Source organism: Jaculus jaculus, chromosome 10, assembly GCF_020740685.1.
Source record: "Jaculus jaculus isolate mJacJac1 chromosome 10, mJacJac1.mat.Y.cur, whole genome shotgun sequence".
Taxonomy (NCBI): domain Eukaryota; kingdom Metazoa; phylum Chordata; class Mammalia; order Rodentia; family Dipodidae; genus Jaculus; species Jaculus jaculus.
In genome coordinates, this window is record NC_059111.1 from 111,011,422 (window position 1) to 111,029,800 (window position 18,379).

General features: G+C 45.6%; 1 protein-coding gene across 1 annotated transcript in view; it reads left to right on the forward strand.

Annotated features, from left to right (window-relative positions):
• The window catches only part of Ptprn2 (protein tyrosine phosphatase receptor type N2), a gene marked incomplete at its 5' end in the record, with an annotated part of 831,187 nt that overhangs the window by 238,750 nt on the left and 574,058 nt on the right, over positions 1 to 18,379 (forward strand). Inside the window, one exon of the mRNA XM_045160998.1 lies at positions 12,904 to 13,017. Coding sequence (XP_045016933.1) covers positions 12,904 to 13,017 — 114 coding nt within the window. The remainder of the gene's footprint in view (positions 1 to 12,903; positions 13,018 to 18,379) is intronic.

The following is an 18,379-nucleotide window of genomic DNA, read 5'->3' on the forward strand; positions in this document are numbered from 1 at the left end:
ATGGTTACCACAATGAGGCTGGATTGGCCCACAGAAGCTTTCCCCTGCTGAGTCAGTTTTTGTTAATGACAAGTGAGAATTTGTTTGTTTGATATTGCTCCTGCTGCCTTGACTTCTTTGATGTTTTGCTACTTCATGCGGTAAGATATGGTTCACATATATGGCCCCCCTACATGTGAGTGCCATGCAGAGAAGTTCTATTTTGCTTGTCTTTGCTGTGCTTCAGTGGTGCCTTGAGAGAGAGAGAGAGAGAGAGAGAGAGAGAGAGAGAGAGAGAGAGAGAGAGAGAGGAGAGAGAGAGAGGGAGATCAGAACTGGGCTAGCTGCTCATTGTTGAGAGCACATGTTAGCATCTGTGAGATGCTCAGATTGTGTTACACTAGCGTTGTTTTGAATCATGTTTGGCTTTATCCTAAAAAAAAAATATTAAGAGTTAGGAAACAACATAGAGATAAACTATAAAACTGGTCAAACTTAAGCTGAAATGCGAAGGAGAAGGAGATATAAGCAAATATACTGCTCACAAAGGTTGATACAGTTCCTGGAGTTGAGCCTGAAATTTGCCTTTCATGGGCCGAGGAGATGGCTCAGTGGGTGGGAGAGCTTGGGGATCTGAGTTAGACTTACAGCGCCCAAGCAAAAAGCTGCTCGTGGTCACATACGCCTGTAGCTCCCTGTGCTGAGTGGGCTGGAGACAAGAGACTTGCCTGCCAGTGTCTAGCTAAAATATGGGGAATACCAGGTTTAGTGAGGGACCCTGCCCCAAGGAAACAAGATGGAAAAGTAATAGAGGAGAACACTCAGTGTCTTCCTCTGACCTCTGCACATGTGTGTATGGGTTTTGTGCTTTTGCATGCATGGAAGTACAATACACACACACACACACACACACACACACACATACACACACACACCCCAAAAATAAAAGAGAAAAAAGGAAATAAATTGCTTTTGAGCACCCTGGAATGCAATTGACAAGAACAAGTTAAGAAGAATTTCATAAATAATAAAAATATATACTAGATTAGATGATGTATGCAAATGAATACTTAATTATTTCTTTCCTTGGTTTTGCAGTGCTGGTGATGATGGAGGGAACCATCTTCAATGCTGTAACATCAAACTGTACCCCAGCTCCTTGGTTATTTTAGAATCCAGAGTCTAGCAGTTACCCTTCTTGTTGCTGTGACAAAACACCCACCTGGAAGCAGCTTATGGGAAGAAAGGTTTAGTTCAGGCTTACATTTCCCAAGTTTTCTAGAAGTCTCATCAGGGTGGAGAGAGCAGTAGAGTGGGTTTACATCTTCATTAGCAGTGCAGAGAAAGAACAAGAGTGATCCAGCTCTGAATACCCATGGGCTGCACTAATCAACCTCAAGGGCCATCTCCAGCAACATGCCTCCTCCAGCAAGGTTTTATTTTCCAGAGGGTCTAACAGCTGGGGACTAAACAGGAAGCTTAATCACAGATGCTTGAGGCCATGGGAGACACTTTTCATTTAAACCACCACACAGAGATTTTATCAACATTGATGACCAGCTTGGAGAGTGCATTCGTTGAAGAAGCTGCGTTCTTTTATGTTACATGTCTTCTGTCCCAATTGTGAGGATTTGCTGTCTATTGAAATGCCAAGATGACATTTTCCACCAGCTTATATGTATATGAAAGCACTATGAAAAAGCCTTAGCTTTCCATAATAATGAAAAAAGATCAGGTTCAGGCTGGCTCGCAATGCCCATGAGGATGCTGTTGGGCAGTGCCATGGTAGCTGGAACAGAGAGAAGATTACATTCCAGGTCTGTGGGCTGCCTGGGAGCTGACCTCTGCCTCTGCTGAGAAAGTGCCCTTGTGATTCCTTTCCCTTTGGGCCTTCTCCAAGGTGCCCTTCCTGCTGGCTGCACATGTGATCCAGGAGGCAGGAATTGGGCTTGGCTTGTGGCCAGGGCACCTATACAGAACCTGGTGGTTTGGGGTACCTGGATCACAGTTTGTAAGTAAAGCAAGCTGGACTCCTGGCACCCCCACTGAGCTATCCCCTGAAGCTGTGCTGCTCTTTAAGAGGCCCACTAGCAGGGGCACTGGTGGGTGTGCCATTTCTTTAGCTCTCTGTGACACAAGGGTTTGAATGATGCAGTGTGGGGAGTGTGCAGGGGAGCACTGACCAGAGCCAGCCCTGGATGCCCCTGAGAATGAAATAGTAGTCAGTGCCGGCAGCTCAGAAATCCTGGATTATAGAGGCATTCTGTCCCAGTTGTTTCTACGAACAGTGTCTGTTTGAAAGAACCTTACATACCAGCTTGAGGCAGCAGTTTCATCGTAGGAAACCGAGAACTGCAGTTGGTGCCAGGTTACACAGTAGGTGTGTGACAGAGCGGGGTGGGAAGTCACTCTGTGGGCCCCATGCCACATTGCGTTGCTTTTGCTTTCCTTTGACACCAGGTGACTTTTGTGTATGCCAACTGCAGAGAAGCTCTGAGCTGCACATCTCCTGTAACACGTAGGAAACGGAATGATATCAGATCAATCTGTGTTTTTTTTAAGCATTTGTTGACAAGCCCATGTTCATATGACTGACCTTAAATTCCATTCTTTTTAATTAAAGGAAAGCAGTGAAGTAGTATGTACCTGGGTAGGGTCCAGAGTAGTCACAATGCAGTCAACAGGTGCCATGGAGCAGGTGGTGCCCCAGAGAGTCACAGGACCAGGCAGATCAACTCACCTCTTGGGCCTTTTTATCTCATCTATACTATGAAAGGCTTCAAGTGAAATATGCACTGCTATTGTCACGAGTGCCCAATTTCTTATCTTGTCAAGTTATTTCTAGGTACCAGGAGGTCTTGCTCCTGGTAATTTCCAGCCTCTTCAGCCTAGGCTGTGCTGGTGACTCCTTTCATGGGGTGTGAAATTTCTTAGTCCTCACCTATCTGTGTGACCAGGTGTTCCTATGGTGACACAGACCTGACCTTTGCTAACAGCCGCTGCATATGCTCTAACAGCCTAATATAGCCTCCTGGTTGGGGACTCCTTTGGGTATCTGGAGGGTACAAGATTTATCCTGTGGTGTAGTGCCTTATCTCTGAAATTAGCTGTGGCTGTCTGGGAGTGAACTGTTTGCTGGGTCTAGGCCTATATCTGCTTGACTCTGATGATGTGAATAGAATCCGGATCTCAGTATGGACTCACAGGAAACCAAATGCTGCAGCCACACTTGTCTGGAGCTTGTCTTTCCTCTCCTCCTACCTCTCTGCTTGGGCTCAGGGAGCTGGACCTCCTGTGCACTGCCGTTCCCACAGCACAGGCGCTCCTGGTGGACGTTTGCCTGTTGGCGGGGCAGACACCGCAGGGCCTCAGTGACGCCTGATGAGAAACAGGCTCACACGCTACCCGAGAGGGAGGCCCATAGAAAACCCTCTCCATGCCAGGGCCAGTGTGCCATCCGGGTCAGTGGCTTCTTCAGAAACCAGTGATCTGGAGTTGGTCTGATGTTCTGACGTTTCTGCCCGGCATCCCACCTCCACCTCCGAATGCTGGGATAACAGGTTGGCTGTCATGTCCACCAGCATTTATGTGTGTGCTGGGAGTGTGAACTCAGGACCTCACACTGGTGTAGCATGTATGTGTGCACTGGGAGTGTGAACTCAGGCCCTCACCCTTGTGTAGCGTGTATGTGTGCACTGGGAGTGTGAACTCAGGCCCTCACCCTTGTGTAGCGTGTATGTGTGCACTGGGAGTGTGAACTCAGGCCCTCACCCTTGTGTAGTGTGTATGTGTGCACTGGGAATGTGAACTCAGGCCCTCACACTGGTGTAGCGTGTATGTGTGCTGGGAGTGTGAACTCAGGCCCTCACACTGGTGTAGCGTGTATGTGTGCACTGGGAGTGTGAACTCAGGTCCTCACCCTTGTGTAGCGTGTATGTGTGTGCTGGGAGTGTGAACTCAGGCCCTCACACTGGTGTAGCATTTATGTGTGCACTGGGAGTGTGAACTCAGGTCCTCACACTGGTGTAGCGTGTATGTGTGCACTGGGAGTGTGAACTCAGGTCCTCACACTGGTGTAGCGTGTATGTGTGCACTGGGAGTGTGAACTCAGGTCCTCACACTGGTGTAGCGTGTATGTGTGCACTGGGAGTGTGAACTCAGGTCCTCACACTGGTGTAGCGTGTATGTGTGCACTGGGAGTGTGAACTCAGGTCCTCACACTGGTGTAGCAAGCACTTTGTTGACTAATTCAGTGCCCCAGACCAGGAAAGTTCTTGTTTTATAGTTATATTATTTTATCTTTGATCTGATCTACTTTAAAAACTTTTACCCTCTTGGAAACTATTTTTTTTCTTGGTCTTCACTAGGTCTGTGAGTGACTGTTGAGTAGAGCCATCATGGTGTAACAATTGCCCTGATCACATGGCTCGATGCAAAATGTGGCCCTTGCTTGCTCTTCTGGTGGGACCTGGACCCTTTTGTTTGAATGATGCCATTCTACAGAGTGTTTTAGAAGCTTCTGGCTGCTCAGCACAGAACCGTGTGCAGGAGTTGGAGAGACTTCAGAACATTAAGGCAGAAAGAAACCTGGAAAAGACAGCTCCCACACAGAGTGAAGATGAGAGAAAGACAGGATCTGAAGAGTCCCAGGAGGGAGGCAGTAAGAGTGGAAGTGTGGTGTTGCCTGGAAATCAAGACACATGGAAGACCTCAGAGGCCCACAGATGGCTTGTCACCAAGTTGAGCTAGGGAACACTCTGTGTATGAAGCCCCTATCGGGGGTCACTACCCTGAAGACAGCTCCCTGTCTTAGTGACTAACCAGGAAGGTGGGTCTCTTTCCTGGGCACTAACCCTGCAGTTTGGGTGTCTGAGGTGGTCTCTCCTTAGGCATTTGAGATGCTGGATGTAATGGACACTTGTGTATCATATAAGGAAGTTGTAAGTCCTACACTCCAATTCTTACTATTTGTCTCTTATGGAAACAATTCACTTGTGTGAGAAATGGTACCCATGTTCATGGTCATGTTATGACCGTGAACATGTATTTGTATGAGACTATTCATGTGTAAGTAGAGTGGATATATGTGTTCATCTATGAATGTGATTGTGTTAGTGCGCATGCTTATATGTGTATGTTGAGTGTGTATTCACCTGTGAGTATGATTCTATGTGTGAACAACTATGTACATGTGCACCTTAAATGGATGCTGTATATATATATATATATATATATATATATATATATATATATATATATATATATATATATATAATGGATGTTGTGGATATAATGCTGTGTGAGGGTGCATATATGCATGCTTACACTGAGTTTTTGTATGTTTTCATCTGTGGTGTGATTCCATGTCAGGGCATCATTGTGCATGTGTATGTTGAGAAGATATATGTGTTTATCTGTGGGTATGATCCTGTGAGAGCACGTGTGTTTGTATGTTGAATGTATGTATTTTCAGCTGATGTATGATTCTGTGTGAGGATACATGTATATGTGTGTGTAACTGTTCCTGTGTGTTACAGTGACTTTGAATACATCCACATATGTGAAAACACAAGTGTGTGCATGTGTGTATGCCAATATTTGGCTTTGATGGTGTGCATACTTTAGGCACATACGTATGTCACTTCCTCTTAATGTGGGCAATGTTTCTATCTTCTGATGTCCCCATGACAAGAGGACAGATTGCCAGGTCATCTGACTTCTGTTCCATTGTTCTGGCCCTTGGTTCCTCCTGACCAGTATGGGCATCTTCAGTTTAAGTCAGAACTGGAGTGCCTCTGTCATCTTTCTGGATGGGGAATCTGGTGCTGCAGAGATATAGCCACGAGGGGTCACTGTTGCTGCTTTTTCCTCACTGGCCACTTGAGTGACCAGGCAGTGAAGGATGAGCCAGTTTTTAAAAAAATGCAATATGGAGAGTCAGCTGCTGGACTCACTGAAGATGAGCTGGGAAGTCCATGGAGCTGAGACTGGGGACAGGGTTTCTCGGAAAACAGGCTCTGTTGCTGTTCCTTGGAGCTGGGCTAAGTGCTCTGAATGCACTGGGGGTCCTGGTTTCCCAGTGCTTTCCCTGCACAATTCTGGAGAGATGCTTTTAGGCAGAGCCATGCCTCTGTGGCTGGACCAGGTCAACCAGCGTCTTCCCACTGGGTGAGTGTGCGTGTGTACAGTATGTCACAAACCTGAATGTATGTGACATATACTTGTGGCTCCTTGTCTGCCTCCTCTTAACCATGAGTCACGAACTGTGTTCTGCGGTTTTGAAGGAACTGGGATAAAAACAATTCTCCATGCATGTGGTTTACCACAATAACCTTACACAGATCGTTAGGCAGGTTTGTGTACTGGCCATGAGGATTTCAGCACTCTAAGCTTTTTCCCAACTTGGAAGTCCACCTCAGGGAAGATTATGTGGTATTAATTTCCAACTCCTGTAGAATTTCCAACTTCCTAAGGAAGTAATGGAGAAATGTAAAAAGGCACATGAGAGGTAAAAATAGGTATATACTAGAAAAAGGAGAAAAATAAGATGAAATTATGGGAAGCATAATATATTGAGTTCTCTGAAATCTTGGCCATAAAAGCATGATAGTTTCATCACATCCTGTGAGTTGCATCTGGTCTGAGCAGAGGGCACAGCTGGCCCCATAGGGACAGGAAGGCACCCTGGCCCTGGCATTGAGAGATTTTTCCATGGGCCTCCCTCTCGGGTAGTGTGTGAGCCTGTTTCTCATCAGGTGTTCAGTGAGGCCCTGCGGTGTCTGCCCCGACAACAGGCAGAAGTTCACCAGGAGCGCCTGTGCTGTGGGAACGGCAGTGTGTGGGGAAATCCAGCTCTCTGAGCCCAAGCAGAGAGCTAGGAGGAGAGGAAGGACAAGCTCCAAGCCATCACGAAAGTGTGACACACACCTCCTGGTGTCTCATCCACCTAACCCCAGGAATTCTTCATCTAGTAGGTTATATGCCAGGAAGCAAAGATTTTTAAACTCACATGGATTGCAACCCAGGGCTCATAGCTGAAGAAGATATGAGACATTTTCATAGGCATCTAGTTTCCTGTCATCAAAAGGAAAAACAGTAAGTTAGTCAAGATCTCCTTTATCACCTCAATGGAAGGCATCGCGCCAGATGTCATGGGAAATGAAGGATTCATGGTGACTCTGAGAGGCAGGTTCTAGAGAAGACTGTGTGTTTGAGTGTGTGAGTTTATATGACTGTGTGAATATGCATACTAGGCACAGATAAGTATGTGTACATGTGTGTTCATGCATTTTTGTATGTATGCATTGAATGTCAGCCTGTGTGTACATGTGTTGGTAAGGATACTGCACATCCAAATACATGAAACTATACCTTTGTGTATGTCTGTGCACACGAGAGTTCAGTGTAGGGCTGTAAGCCATATATATCTCCATTGACCAGAAGAGAATTGCAGGGTGGGAAGTTGGTTTCAGAGGAGAGACAGGCTCTCAAGTTCTTATAACATGCATGTGTGAGTGTTTAGGGGACTGTGATGTTTAGCTTGAAAACAACTTATGCCTGAGGGACCAGCTCCAAGGAGCTTTTGGTAAACCATGCAAATGAACAAAACAAGCTTGCTTTTTACATTCTTAAAAAGCAAACAGGGCCTGGAGAGATGGCTTAGCAGTTAAGGCACTTGCCTGTGAAGCCTAAGGAACTAGGTTCAATTCCCCAGTACCCATGTAAGCCAGATGTACAAGGTGGTGCATGCATCTGGAGTTCTTCTGCAGTGGCTAGAGGCCCTGGTGTGCCCATTCTCTTTCTCTCTCTGTAATATAAAATAAAAATAAAAAAATTAAAAAAAAACAGCAAAAGTTTATATTTTCCCTTGTAAATGAGAGACATTACCCCTCCCATACCGTTCTAGATCACTGTCAGTCAACATGTTTCTAAACAACTTTTTACTCCTCAAAACATTTGTCTAGTCCTGGGGAGATAAGTCAATATAGCACTTACCTTTCAAGCCTGAAGACCTGAGTAGAGCCCTGGAGCCCACGTGAGATGTGGAGCATGCGGTGTGCTTGTTTCCCTAGTGCTAGGGAGGCAAAGATAGGAGAACCCTGTGCCTCATTGGCCAGCACGTCCAGCCTAATTTGTCAGCCTAGGCCAATGAGAAACCCTGTTTGAAAAGGAAGATGGCATTTCTGAAGAACAACACTGAGGTTGCCCTCTGGCCCCCACACACATACGAGCACACAGACACACAAACATGCACATACACGTGTGTACACACACACATAATCAAATAACATTTTCACGATTTTGTAGAATATTCCTAGTTAATTACAAAGTCATGTAGTAAAGTTCAAAGCCAAGTATGTTTACCCATTAATTTTTTTTTTTTTTTGGAGATAGGATCTTGGCTGTAGCCCAGGCTGACCTGGAATTTACAATGTAGTCTCGGGCTGGCCTTGAACTCACAATGATCCTCCTACCTACCTGTGCCTTTTGAGTACTGGGGTGAAAGGCATGCACCACCACGCCCAGCATAACTTTTGTTTTTTACGTCAGTTAGAATCTTCCTAAGAGCACAGGCTGTCCTCAAACTCAATTCTCGTGAATTAGCTTCGTGAGTACTGTTTATAGTGTGTTGTCACAGCTGCCATTCGGTGACGGTTCTCACGAGAAGGACCTGGCTCCGAGAGGCTCACAGATGGGCAGGTTCTCAGGCACCAGCCCAAACTGTTGCTGGAATAAGAAGTCCGGCACAGGCAGGTAGCGTTTTTGTACTTTAGGGATTAATCTGGGCTCAGATGTAGAGATTCAGTGGATGGGGTACGTGATGTGGATGCAGCAAGGTAATAGATAAGAGTTGACCCGAAGCCTCGATCCTGGGAAAGGTCTTGGCTCTGTGCTTTTGGGCACACTGAGGTAGGAGGCTTCAAGAGGCTTCATATAGGGACTGGATACTGAAGGTTTAGAGATATCTAATTCTGAGAGAGTCAATAATCACATGTCATATGACTGACTTAAGTGGTATACTTCTTAGCATGGTTTTGGGAAGGAAACCATCTTGAACAATCAATGTGGGCCCTGGATTTGTGGGAAGGTTGATTTATCTGCTCAATCTCCTCAACAGCCCTGTGTATACATCACCCTGTTGCCCGCCTCACCCTCAGAGTTTGTTTCATTCTCAGTTTCCCATCTCTGAGTCCTATTTAAACCTAATGTCCTGATTCGAGTTCTCCCTTCCAGAATTTTCTTCAGTATTATTTTCTTTTATAGTGTAGGGGCAAAGAAAGTGTTTAGTTTAATTTCAACTATCAAATCACTAAAACAATATCATTAGGTACATTTAAAAATATTTTTACTTATTAGCAAGTGAGCAAGAGAATGAATGGGCACACCAGGACCTCTTGCTGCTACAAACATACTCCAGATGAATGTGCCACATCGCACTTCTGGCTTTATGTGGTACTAGAGAATTGAATCTCGGGTGGCAAGCTTTGTGTGCAAGTGCCTTTAACCCAGCCCACAAGGTAAAGCTAATTGTCAAAGGATAAAGAGTTATAGATTGTATATTTATTATATTTTAAAGATCTTTAAAGAAAAGGTTTCAGGAAAATCTAATAGTATTTTGAGAATTTTAAAAATATTTTTAAAAATACTTTTGTTTATCTATTTGCATAGAGAGAGAGAGAGGGAATAAATGGATTAGAAAGAAAGAGGGAATAGGCACACCAGGGCCTTTTGCTATTACAAACAAACTCAGATGAATGTGCCACTTTGTGCATCTGGATTTATAGGGGTGCTGGGGAATTGAACCCAGGCCATCAGACTTTGCAAGCATCTTTAACTGCTGATCCATCTCTCCAGCCTGAGAATATAAAAACTTATTTTATTTATTTGAGGGAGAGAAAGAGGGAGAGAGAGAGAGAGAGAGAGAGAGAGAGAGAGAGAGAGAGAGAGAGAGACAGAGAATGGGCATACCAGGGCCTCCAGCCACTGCAAATGAACTTCAGATGCATGTACCCCCTTGCACATCTGGCTTATGTGGGTCCTGGAGAATCAAACTGGGATCCTTTGGCTTTGCAGGCAAATGCCTTAACAACTAAGCCATTTCTCCATCCCTATTTTTAATTTTTTAATTAAATTTTTTGTTTATTTATATTTATTTATTTGAGAGCAACAGAGAGAGAAAGAGGCAGAGAGAGAGAGAGACAGAGACAGAGACAGAGAAGGAGAATGCTGCGCCAGGGCCTCCAGCCACTGCAAACGAACTCCAGATGCGTGTGCCCCCTTGTGCATCTGGCTAACGTGGGTCCTGGGGAATCAAGCCTTGAACCGGGGTCCTTAGGCTTCACAGGCAAGCACTTAACTGCTAAGCTATCTCTCCAGCCCTTTAATTTTTTTTTATTGATAATTTCTATACTTACAATAAACCATGATATTTCCCTCCCCTCCCCCATTTTCACCTTTACAATTCCACTCTCCATCATATACCCTCCCTCTTTCCATAAGCCTCTCTTTTATTTTGATGTCATTGTCTTTTCTGAGAATATATTTTTAACATTGTTTGTAACAAACCACATTTAGAGTGATGCTACTCTAGGAGAGAACTTATTAGAAAATTCCAAAATTAATAGGAATTGCCTTTGGCTATTTTCCTTATGATACCTGAATGATTTCAACTTTTCAAAGGAAGCCGTGTCTCTGGGAGCATTTAATTACAACAGATAGATTTCTTGAGTGTTCATCATCAAGTTTATCCTTGGCCTCTGGTTGCAGATGCCTGAGTATAGTTGGCTGGGGCTGACCTTCACCTGGGCACTGCCAAACCCCAACCACCATAACCCATGCCAGTGTTTCCCTGGTGTATGCCAAATGCGATGTTGGCTGTCCTCCAGGCACAGATGTCAGTGTACGCACAGTGATCATGCTGGCCATCCACAACATTGGTGGCAAGTCTCCTTTGTGACCCTCACATTCTTCCTGTAAAAATAGGGTGCTTGGTGGGTCCTGGCTTTTGGGAACATGGGTGAGGACTTCAGCCGTGACTCTTGGATCTGACTCCATTCCTTTTCCTTCAGCTATGCGCTTCCTCATCCATAGTCTTGTGGTCTTTGAATGGCACTCAGTGTCCACTCCCTCATTTATAAAACACATCCCTGGGCTGGAGAGATGGCTTAGCGGTTAAGCGCTTGCCTGTGAAGCCTAAGGACCCCGGTTCGAGGCTCGGCTCCCCAGGTCCCACGTTAGCCAGATGCACAAGGGGGCGCATGCGTCTGGAGTTCGTTTGCAGAGGCTGGAAGCCCTGGCGTGCCCATTCTCTCTCTCTCTCCCTCTATCTGTCTTTCTGTCTGTGTCTGTCGCTCTCAAATAAATAAATTAAAAATTAAAAAAAACACCAAAAAAAAACCCACATCCCTGGGCAATCTTGACACTCCACGTAATTCCTGGATGTCACAATTCTACTTTCACATGGAATGTAGAAGTTTTAATCAGGTCTTCATTTTTCTCTCTTGTCTCTTTCCCCCTTCTATCTGATTTTTATATTTTCCCCAAACGCCAGCACACATTTCTCGGTTCAACGAAAGCAAGTCAGCAGGGACACTGCTGCTTGTGGTCATGTGTGTAGCCTGTCTGCTGTGCTGAAGTGCGTGTGTGCGTGTGGGGGGGGTGCATGTTGCTTCTAAGATTACTCCTGAGAGCCGCTGCGGCTTTCTGTAGTCGAAGCATTAATTATAACACTACTGAAACGGAGGGCAGTGCGTCAGGGGCGCAGTGGAGGGGCACAGTGACAAGGCGGGGCCTGAGGGTCAATGTGGCACGGGTAGAGTGTCAGGGGCAGTGCGATGGGGCCAGTGTGGCAAGGGCATTGTGGCAGAGCCGACCTCGAGGGCCCTCCAGACCTTTGCTGGTCCACTCTGTGCAGCTGGGAAGGTTGTCCTGTCGTTTGGTTTGCAAAGGCCCTTAGAAATCACAAGATGCTTTCAATACTTAAGATTGCTTTCTGCAAATCACAGGGCACCATCTATGATGAACATATTTGTAGTCAGAGCGGTGATTATGTGCTGGCATAAGTACTGGGCAAATTTGTTTCTTCTAATTAAACTTGTTGCAGTTGAATGGCTTTCCTCAGCCACATTCACAATGAGACTGCTGCGAACAATGAGAGAAACCTTTTCTCTCCGTGGCCAGGATCTGCAGATGGTCGCCCTGTGTGGCAAGCACTGGTCCCTGAATCAGTCCTTTGTGTAAGTCAAAGAAGGTAATTGGAATGTTTGAAACCCCCCAGGAAGCAAGTTTAAGCTAGAACAATTTGCCAAAAGCAGACTAATTAGGCTCTAAATTAATTAGAAGGTGTGGCTTAAAGGATGTGGACGGCAGAGTCTGTCATAGCAAACACACGAGAGTGAAATAAAGCAGGGTGCAGGAAGACCCTCTGCTCTCCCACATTCCTCCCCGTACAGTCAGGGAGCATGGCATGGAGCACCTCTCAGTGTCATCCTGTAGCGTCTGCAGGTTAATGATTATGTTTCCAGGGTGCTCTGCTATCTGCGTGGGTAACTGATCCTGAATGGGGCTGTCTTTCTGCCACCATGTTCTCATAAGCAAAGTTTCACAAGAAAAAAAAGTGAATTACAAAATGTGAAGGGAGGCGGGAATGGTAGAATAAAATAATTCAAACTATATGGGTATCATAGGTCCCCCTTTCACATCTGTGTTTTCCACATAATACCCACCACTTTCCGGATGCTTACAAGTTACAATTGTTCTCTCTCTCTCTCTCTCTCTCTCTCTTTTGTTTTTAAGAAGCTGAGCTCATCTGGTTTTTTGGAAGCTGAGCTCAAGTCTAACTAGCAAATAAAATATTGTGTGGGGCCTTCCTGCACTCTGAAGATAGACTATCAAAGCTCTCTCATTCCTGTTCTCTTTCTACAGATGGCGTGTTTGGAAGGTGCCAAAAAGTTCCGGTGATAGACGCACACCGCTATGAAGTGTCTCCAGGGGCCTTGCAGCGCCTGAGGGGCATCTTACATAAGCTCTCCCACACAGGTAACCAGGGTGGCCACTCCCGGCCGTGCATGTTGGTAGAGGGTCATCTTACATAAGCTCTCCCACACAGGTAACCAGGGTGGCCACTCCCGGCCGTGCATGTTGGTAGAGGCTATTTCTGGGACACCCAGGCTCCAGGTGGTCGTGAGTGAGGAGTTGGAGCCCTGGTGTCCAGGGGCGCAGCACAGGGGACGCTCTTCTTGGGGTGAGGGACACAAGGCTGCTCTGACCGAGGCTGGCTGCCTGCAGTGCCGGGCTGGACACTTGTGCCAGCCTGGAAGTTGGTCCCAGCCCAGGCACTTCTGCAGTGTTTTGTTGCAGGACATTGCTGTTACAGGGCTGCTAAGAAGATAGTTTGTAAAATTACAATCTCATATGTAATTTTATGCTGAATGTTGATAATTTTATGTTGAGGGGAGGCATATTATGAGGGCCAACCTTGGATGAGCAGTGGTCAGTGGCCACATGAAGTGCCATGAGACAGTGCAAGGGCAAAGCTCACGGGCAAGAGAGCCACATGTCCTAAGGACAGGGGATAACCAATCATTGGCACCCGGGACTTAGGCCTCCATACTTCCCTTGAAGGGCGGTCACAGTGCTCCCTTGGGGCCATGGCATTCCCCTTGGGTCACAGGGCACACCTTGGTGCCACAATCATCCTCTTGGGGTCACAATACACCTCTTTGGTGTCACACAGCTCTTCACTGGGTCACAGCACCCCTGTGGGGTCACAGAGCTCCCTTGAGGTTACAATATTCCTTTTGGGGTCACAGGACTCCTGTACATAATGCACAGGGCTTATGCACTGGTCCAGGAAAGTTTTGTGGTTTGTACACTTTGGGGACATCTTCCTGTGTCATCATTTTGGAAGCTGGCAGGTGCATTGGCTTGTTAGAGGTTCTGTAAACTGACTTAGGCTAATTTGATGGCTGTAGGTGCTTGGACTGTGGTGTATTCTTCTTGTGGTGTTCTTGGGCTTATTCAGAGAAGTGGATCTTCTAATGGCTCCATATGCAAGCGCGTCTATGTGAGCTTGCCCAGCTTCTTGACAACTACTGACGCCCATGGGTCCTGTTGAGAAGAGATGTGGTAGAATGTGAGGAGGCCATAGCATGCTGAGTCCCTCAGGATAGACCAGACATGTTCCTTCTTTGTGACCTCAACTTTGATGGCAAGAGTGCTATTTCCCTTCCCTATAAGACAAAACAACGCTGACAAATTTGTACCGTCCTACCTAATGTAACTTCCCTTTTATATCCCATAACTGAAATTGTGAGGTAAAAAGCTAAGTATGTAAGTATTGCAGAGGCATTAGCGCTTCTTATCTGAGATGGTGAGGGAATGAACAAAGGAATGACAAGCCTGTTTATGATCTATGCTGGAGGAACTCATATTCATGTTGAAGTGGAAGTGAAGTAGAGCATATCCTTCAGGCTCATTCCTGCACAGACCTTGTGCCTAGTCTCCTTTCTCTGCTGTCTGTTACACACTCCCTTTGTTCTCAGAGGGGACCATTTTTCCATCGTTCCCTGCATGGGTAAGCTGCACACCTTTATTCCTGGGTATTTGGGCCCTCATCAGTCCTGCATGGGAATGTCTTCGTGTTCTTAATTCCCATCACGGAATCTGTGGCTGTACAAAGAAACCTGGCTTCCTGTACTCTCCCCACTTCAGTCTTTCAGGGCCAAAGTAAGAACAGGCTCAGCCACTGTGGAAGAGGGTCTGTAGGATGCAACGGTGGCCAAAGTGGTCTTTGAAAGACTGGGATCTGGATCCCGAGCACTGGCCTGCAGGCCCAGCTTGCACTGAGGAGTGAAATAGGACTATGCTGTGGGCCTCAATAGCTCACTGAGAAACTAGAAGTTGCTGTTTCCAGCTGAAGGCACCCGGAGAAGTAAAGGGAAGGCAGACAGGGAGCTGAGTCATCCACTCTCGTCTCTGCCAGGTCCTGTGCCTCTTTTGGTGTCTGTCCCACAGATCCCTGCCCAAGAGCCTTCCTAGATTCAGCAGCTATCAAGTGTGGGGGCTTTTCTCTAGAGGCCACAAGGTTGGCATGCTAGTTCCAACTCAGGCCCCTGACCAATGACCCCAAAGGTTTCTGACAAGGTTAGTGGCTGTGAGCCAGACCTTGAATTTTGGCTGATATAGCAGCTGCACAAGCAATTTTTTTTTCTATCTATCAAAAAATTTATTTGACAATTTTTGTGTATGTATGTATGTGTGTATATATATATTTAAAATATACCATATACTTGATCATATTCATCTCCTATGACTTTCTCTTGTCCTCCACATCTTCCTACTGAGACTCTTCTTATTCTCAACTAGTCCCTTTCTTTCTTGGTGACGCATTAAGTTTAACTGGGATTGTTCGCATGAGCATGGGTGGAGGGGGTATTTATTGGAGCACGGGAAACTTACTAGTGACTATACCATTGAAGTTAATGTCTCCCCTCCCTAGGAAACCATTAGCTTCCGTTAACACCCCAGGGAGGGATGAGGACTTCATGCCCTCCTTCACAATCCATGGCAGAATGTTGACAGCCCAATATTGTGAAAGTCTAAGGTAATGGCAGATACTGTGAGGTCATGTTGGGTCTGGAAGATAGTGCTCCACAGCACGTCTCCCCATTCTCTGGACTTACATTCTACCCTTCCTTCTGCAGTGTTCCTCGAGCACTGAAATAGTGATCTCTCTAATGCTGAGCAACCAACAATCACTTGTTTGAAAGGTTTTATATCTCCGCAGTAGTCACAGCTCACCACAAAAAGAAGCTTCTGGGCTGGAGAGATGGCTTAGTGGGTAAGCGCTTGCCTGTGAAGCCTAAGGACCCCGGTTCGAGGCTCGGTTCCCCATTCCCACGTTAGCTAGATGCATAAGGGGGCGCACGCATCTGGAGTTCGTTTGCAGAGGCTGGAAGCCCTGGCGCGCCCATTCTCTCTCTCTCCCTCTATCTGTCTTTCTTTCTGTGTCTGTCGCTCTCAAATAAATAAACAAAATTTCTTTTTTTAAAAAAGAAGCTGGGCTGGAGAGATGGCTTAGCAGTTAAGCGCTTGCCTGTGAAGCCTAAGGACCCTGGTTCGAGGCTCGACTCCCCAGGACCCACGTTAGCCAGATGCACAAGAGGGCGCATGCATCTGGAGTTCGTTTGCAGTGGCTGGAAGCCCTGGCGCGCCCATTCCCTTTCTATCTGTCTCTTTCTCTCCCTCTCTCTCTGTCACTCTCAAATAAAGAAATAAAAATGACAAAAAATATTTAAAAAAAAGAAGCTTCTATGACCAAATCTAAGAGTAGCACTAAACTGTGGGTAAATAAAGATTTAGAGGGTAATTTGATAGAGCCAAATAGCAGTAGTAGTTTCCCTTCTTGGGCTTACGATTTTCCTTTTGACTAGGTTTCAGTACCAGACACGGATTCCTTCCTGTGGAGTAGGCCTCAAATCCAATCTGAAAGCAGATGGCTGTTGCCATAGCAGGCGCTCCACTATCACGCCAGAGGGCACACCATCTTCTCTGGTTTGTGTAGCATGCAGGGCTCACTGCTGGGTAATGCTGTTGACCTCCCCTAGCAGCCGGAATAGAACCTAGTCAGTAGGGAGGAAGCTTCCAGCTTGATTTCTCTGTGACCCACAACCAATATGATATTATGGTATCTTCAGCAATAGGGTCTGTGGTAGTTTGAAATGAAGCTTGTCCCCCATAACTTCATGTGTTTGGAAATAAGAGTTATATTCACTCCCAAGATGGTAGAGCCTTTGAGAGGTAGAACTGTGCTGGAGGAGGTATGCCACTGGGGTTTATTAGTTCAGCTCCAAGCCCAGTGTATGTGACAGATTCTTGCTTGTGTCATGCTTTCCCCATTGTGATGAAGTTTCATCTTGAGGCTGTAAGCCTAATGAAACCTTTCTCCTCCCATCAGCTGCTTTGGGTTGTGTGTTTTGTCCCAGCAATAAGAAGGTAACTGTAACAGGGTCTTACCATCTTGTTTTGGTGAGCAACCAAGAACAGTAAACAGCCTGTATTGTTTTGGAGAGCCTCACTGACCAACAACTCACTTTGAGATATCCTACTCCTTGTGCTGAGATTTTCCCTATAGTAACTTATGGCTTTTGGGAGGAGCATTATCCATCCACCCAGGGTACATCCCTTCAAACTCTTTTTCCCCATTATACTTTTTAAATTTTTTATTGTTTATTTATTTAAGAGAGAGAAAGAGGGAGGGAGGGGGAGGGAGGGAAAGAGAGAGAGAGAGAGAAAGAGAGAGAATGAGAGAGAGAGGGAGGGGTGGAGAGATACAATAGGCATGCCAGGACCTCCAGGCACTTCAAACAATTTCCAGATGCCTGTATCACCTTGTGCATCTGGATTATGTAGGTACTGGGGAATCAAACCTGGGTTCTTAGGCTTCTCAGGCCAGCACATTAACCACTAAACCATCTCTCCAGCCCCCATTATATTTTTTAATTAGCTAACAAAGAATTTATTATATACATTTTATATAATTTTTATTATTTACATTTTAATAATTATAATTATATAATATATAAAATATAAGTATATTCTAATAATTTGTAATATTATTGTATAATAATTATATATATAATATGTAATTTAATATATAAATTTATTATATAAAGTTTCCATATGACCTTTTCATATATCTTTATTCTCTCCTCAACTACTTCCATCTCCCATCCTTGCTTATACCTTTCTACCCCCAAAATAGTTTCTTAAAGGATCTCTACAGAGATGCTCTTTGTTTATTCCAAAATTCTAAGTATCTTGGCTTGGGTTCACCTGCAGAGACTTTCTTTAGGCTGTCTCCATTGACACCCTTTAACACGCCCTTTAACACGCAGCGTCTTGACAATGTGCATAGCCACTGGTCACTGGGGCCCCTTAGCATAACGATTAGTGCCAGGGACCACAGTGTCTTTAGGGAAGGAGGGTGGTTCAGGTCCCTGAGATCAGATCATGGAGAGGGATGGCGAGTTGAAGTGCCTTTGATGCAGAGCAGCAAAAGTGTACTGCTGGCCCTGTCAGGTGGAAGAAATAGCTGCTGTTGATTCTTTCTACAGAGGGAAAGGCACTTTCCCATTCAATGGCTGTGTAGTAGAAGTGATAACATACAGAGAACCCACATCCAACACAGCAGTGACGCTGTGCTGCCGTTTGAATGAGTTAATGGCAAGAACTTTCGCTCTCCAGGCTCCATGTGTCTGCTCCACCACATAGACACATGAGGATGTGCTATGAGTAACTACCATTAATTTTTCAAGCCCTTGCTGATGGTGACTCTTTGTCTCCCCTCCAGGAATGTGCTTTTCTTTTGGTTCATGTTTTATACAGGAAGACATACTCT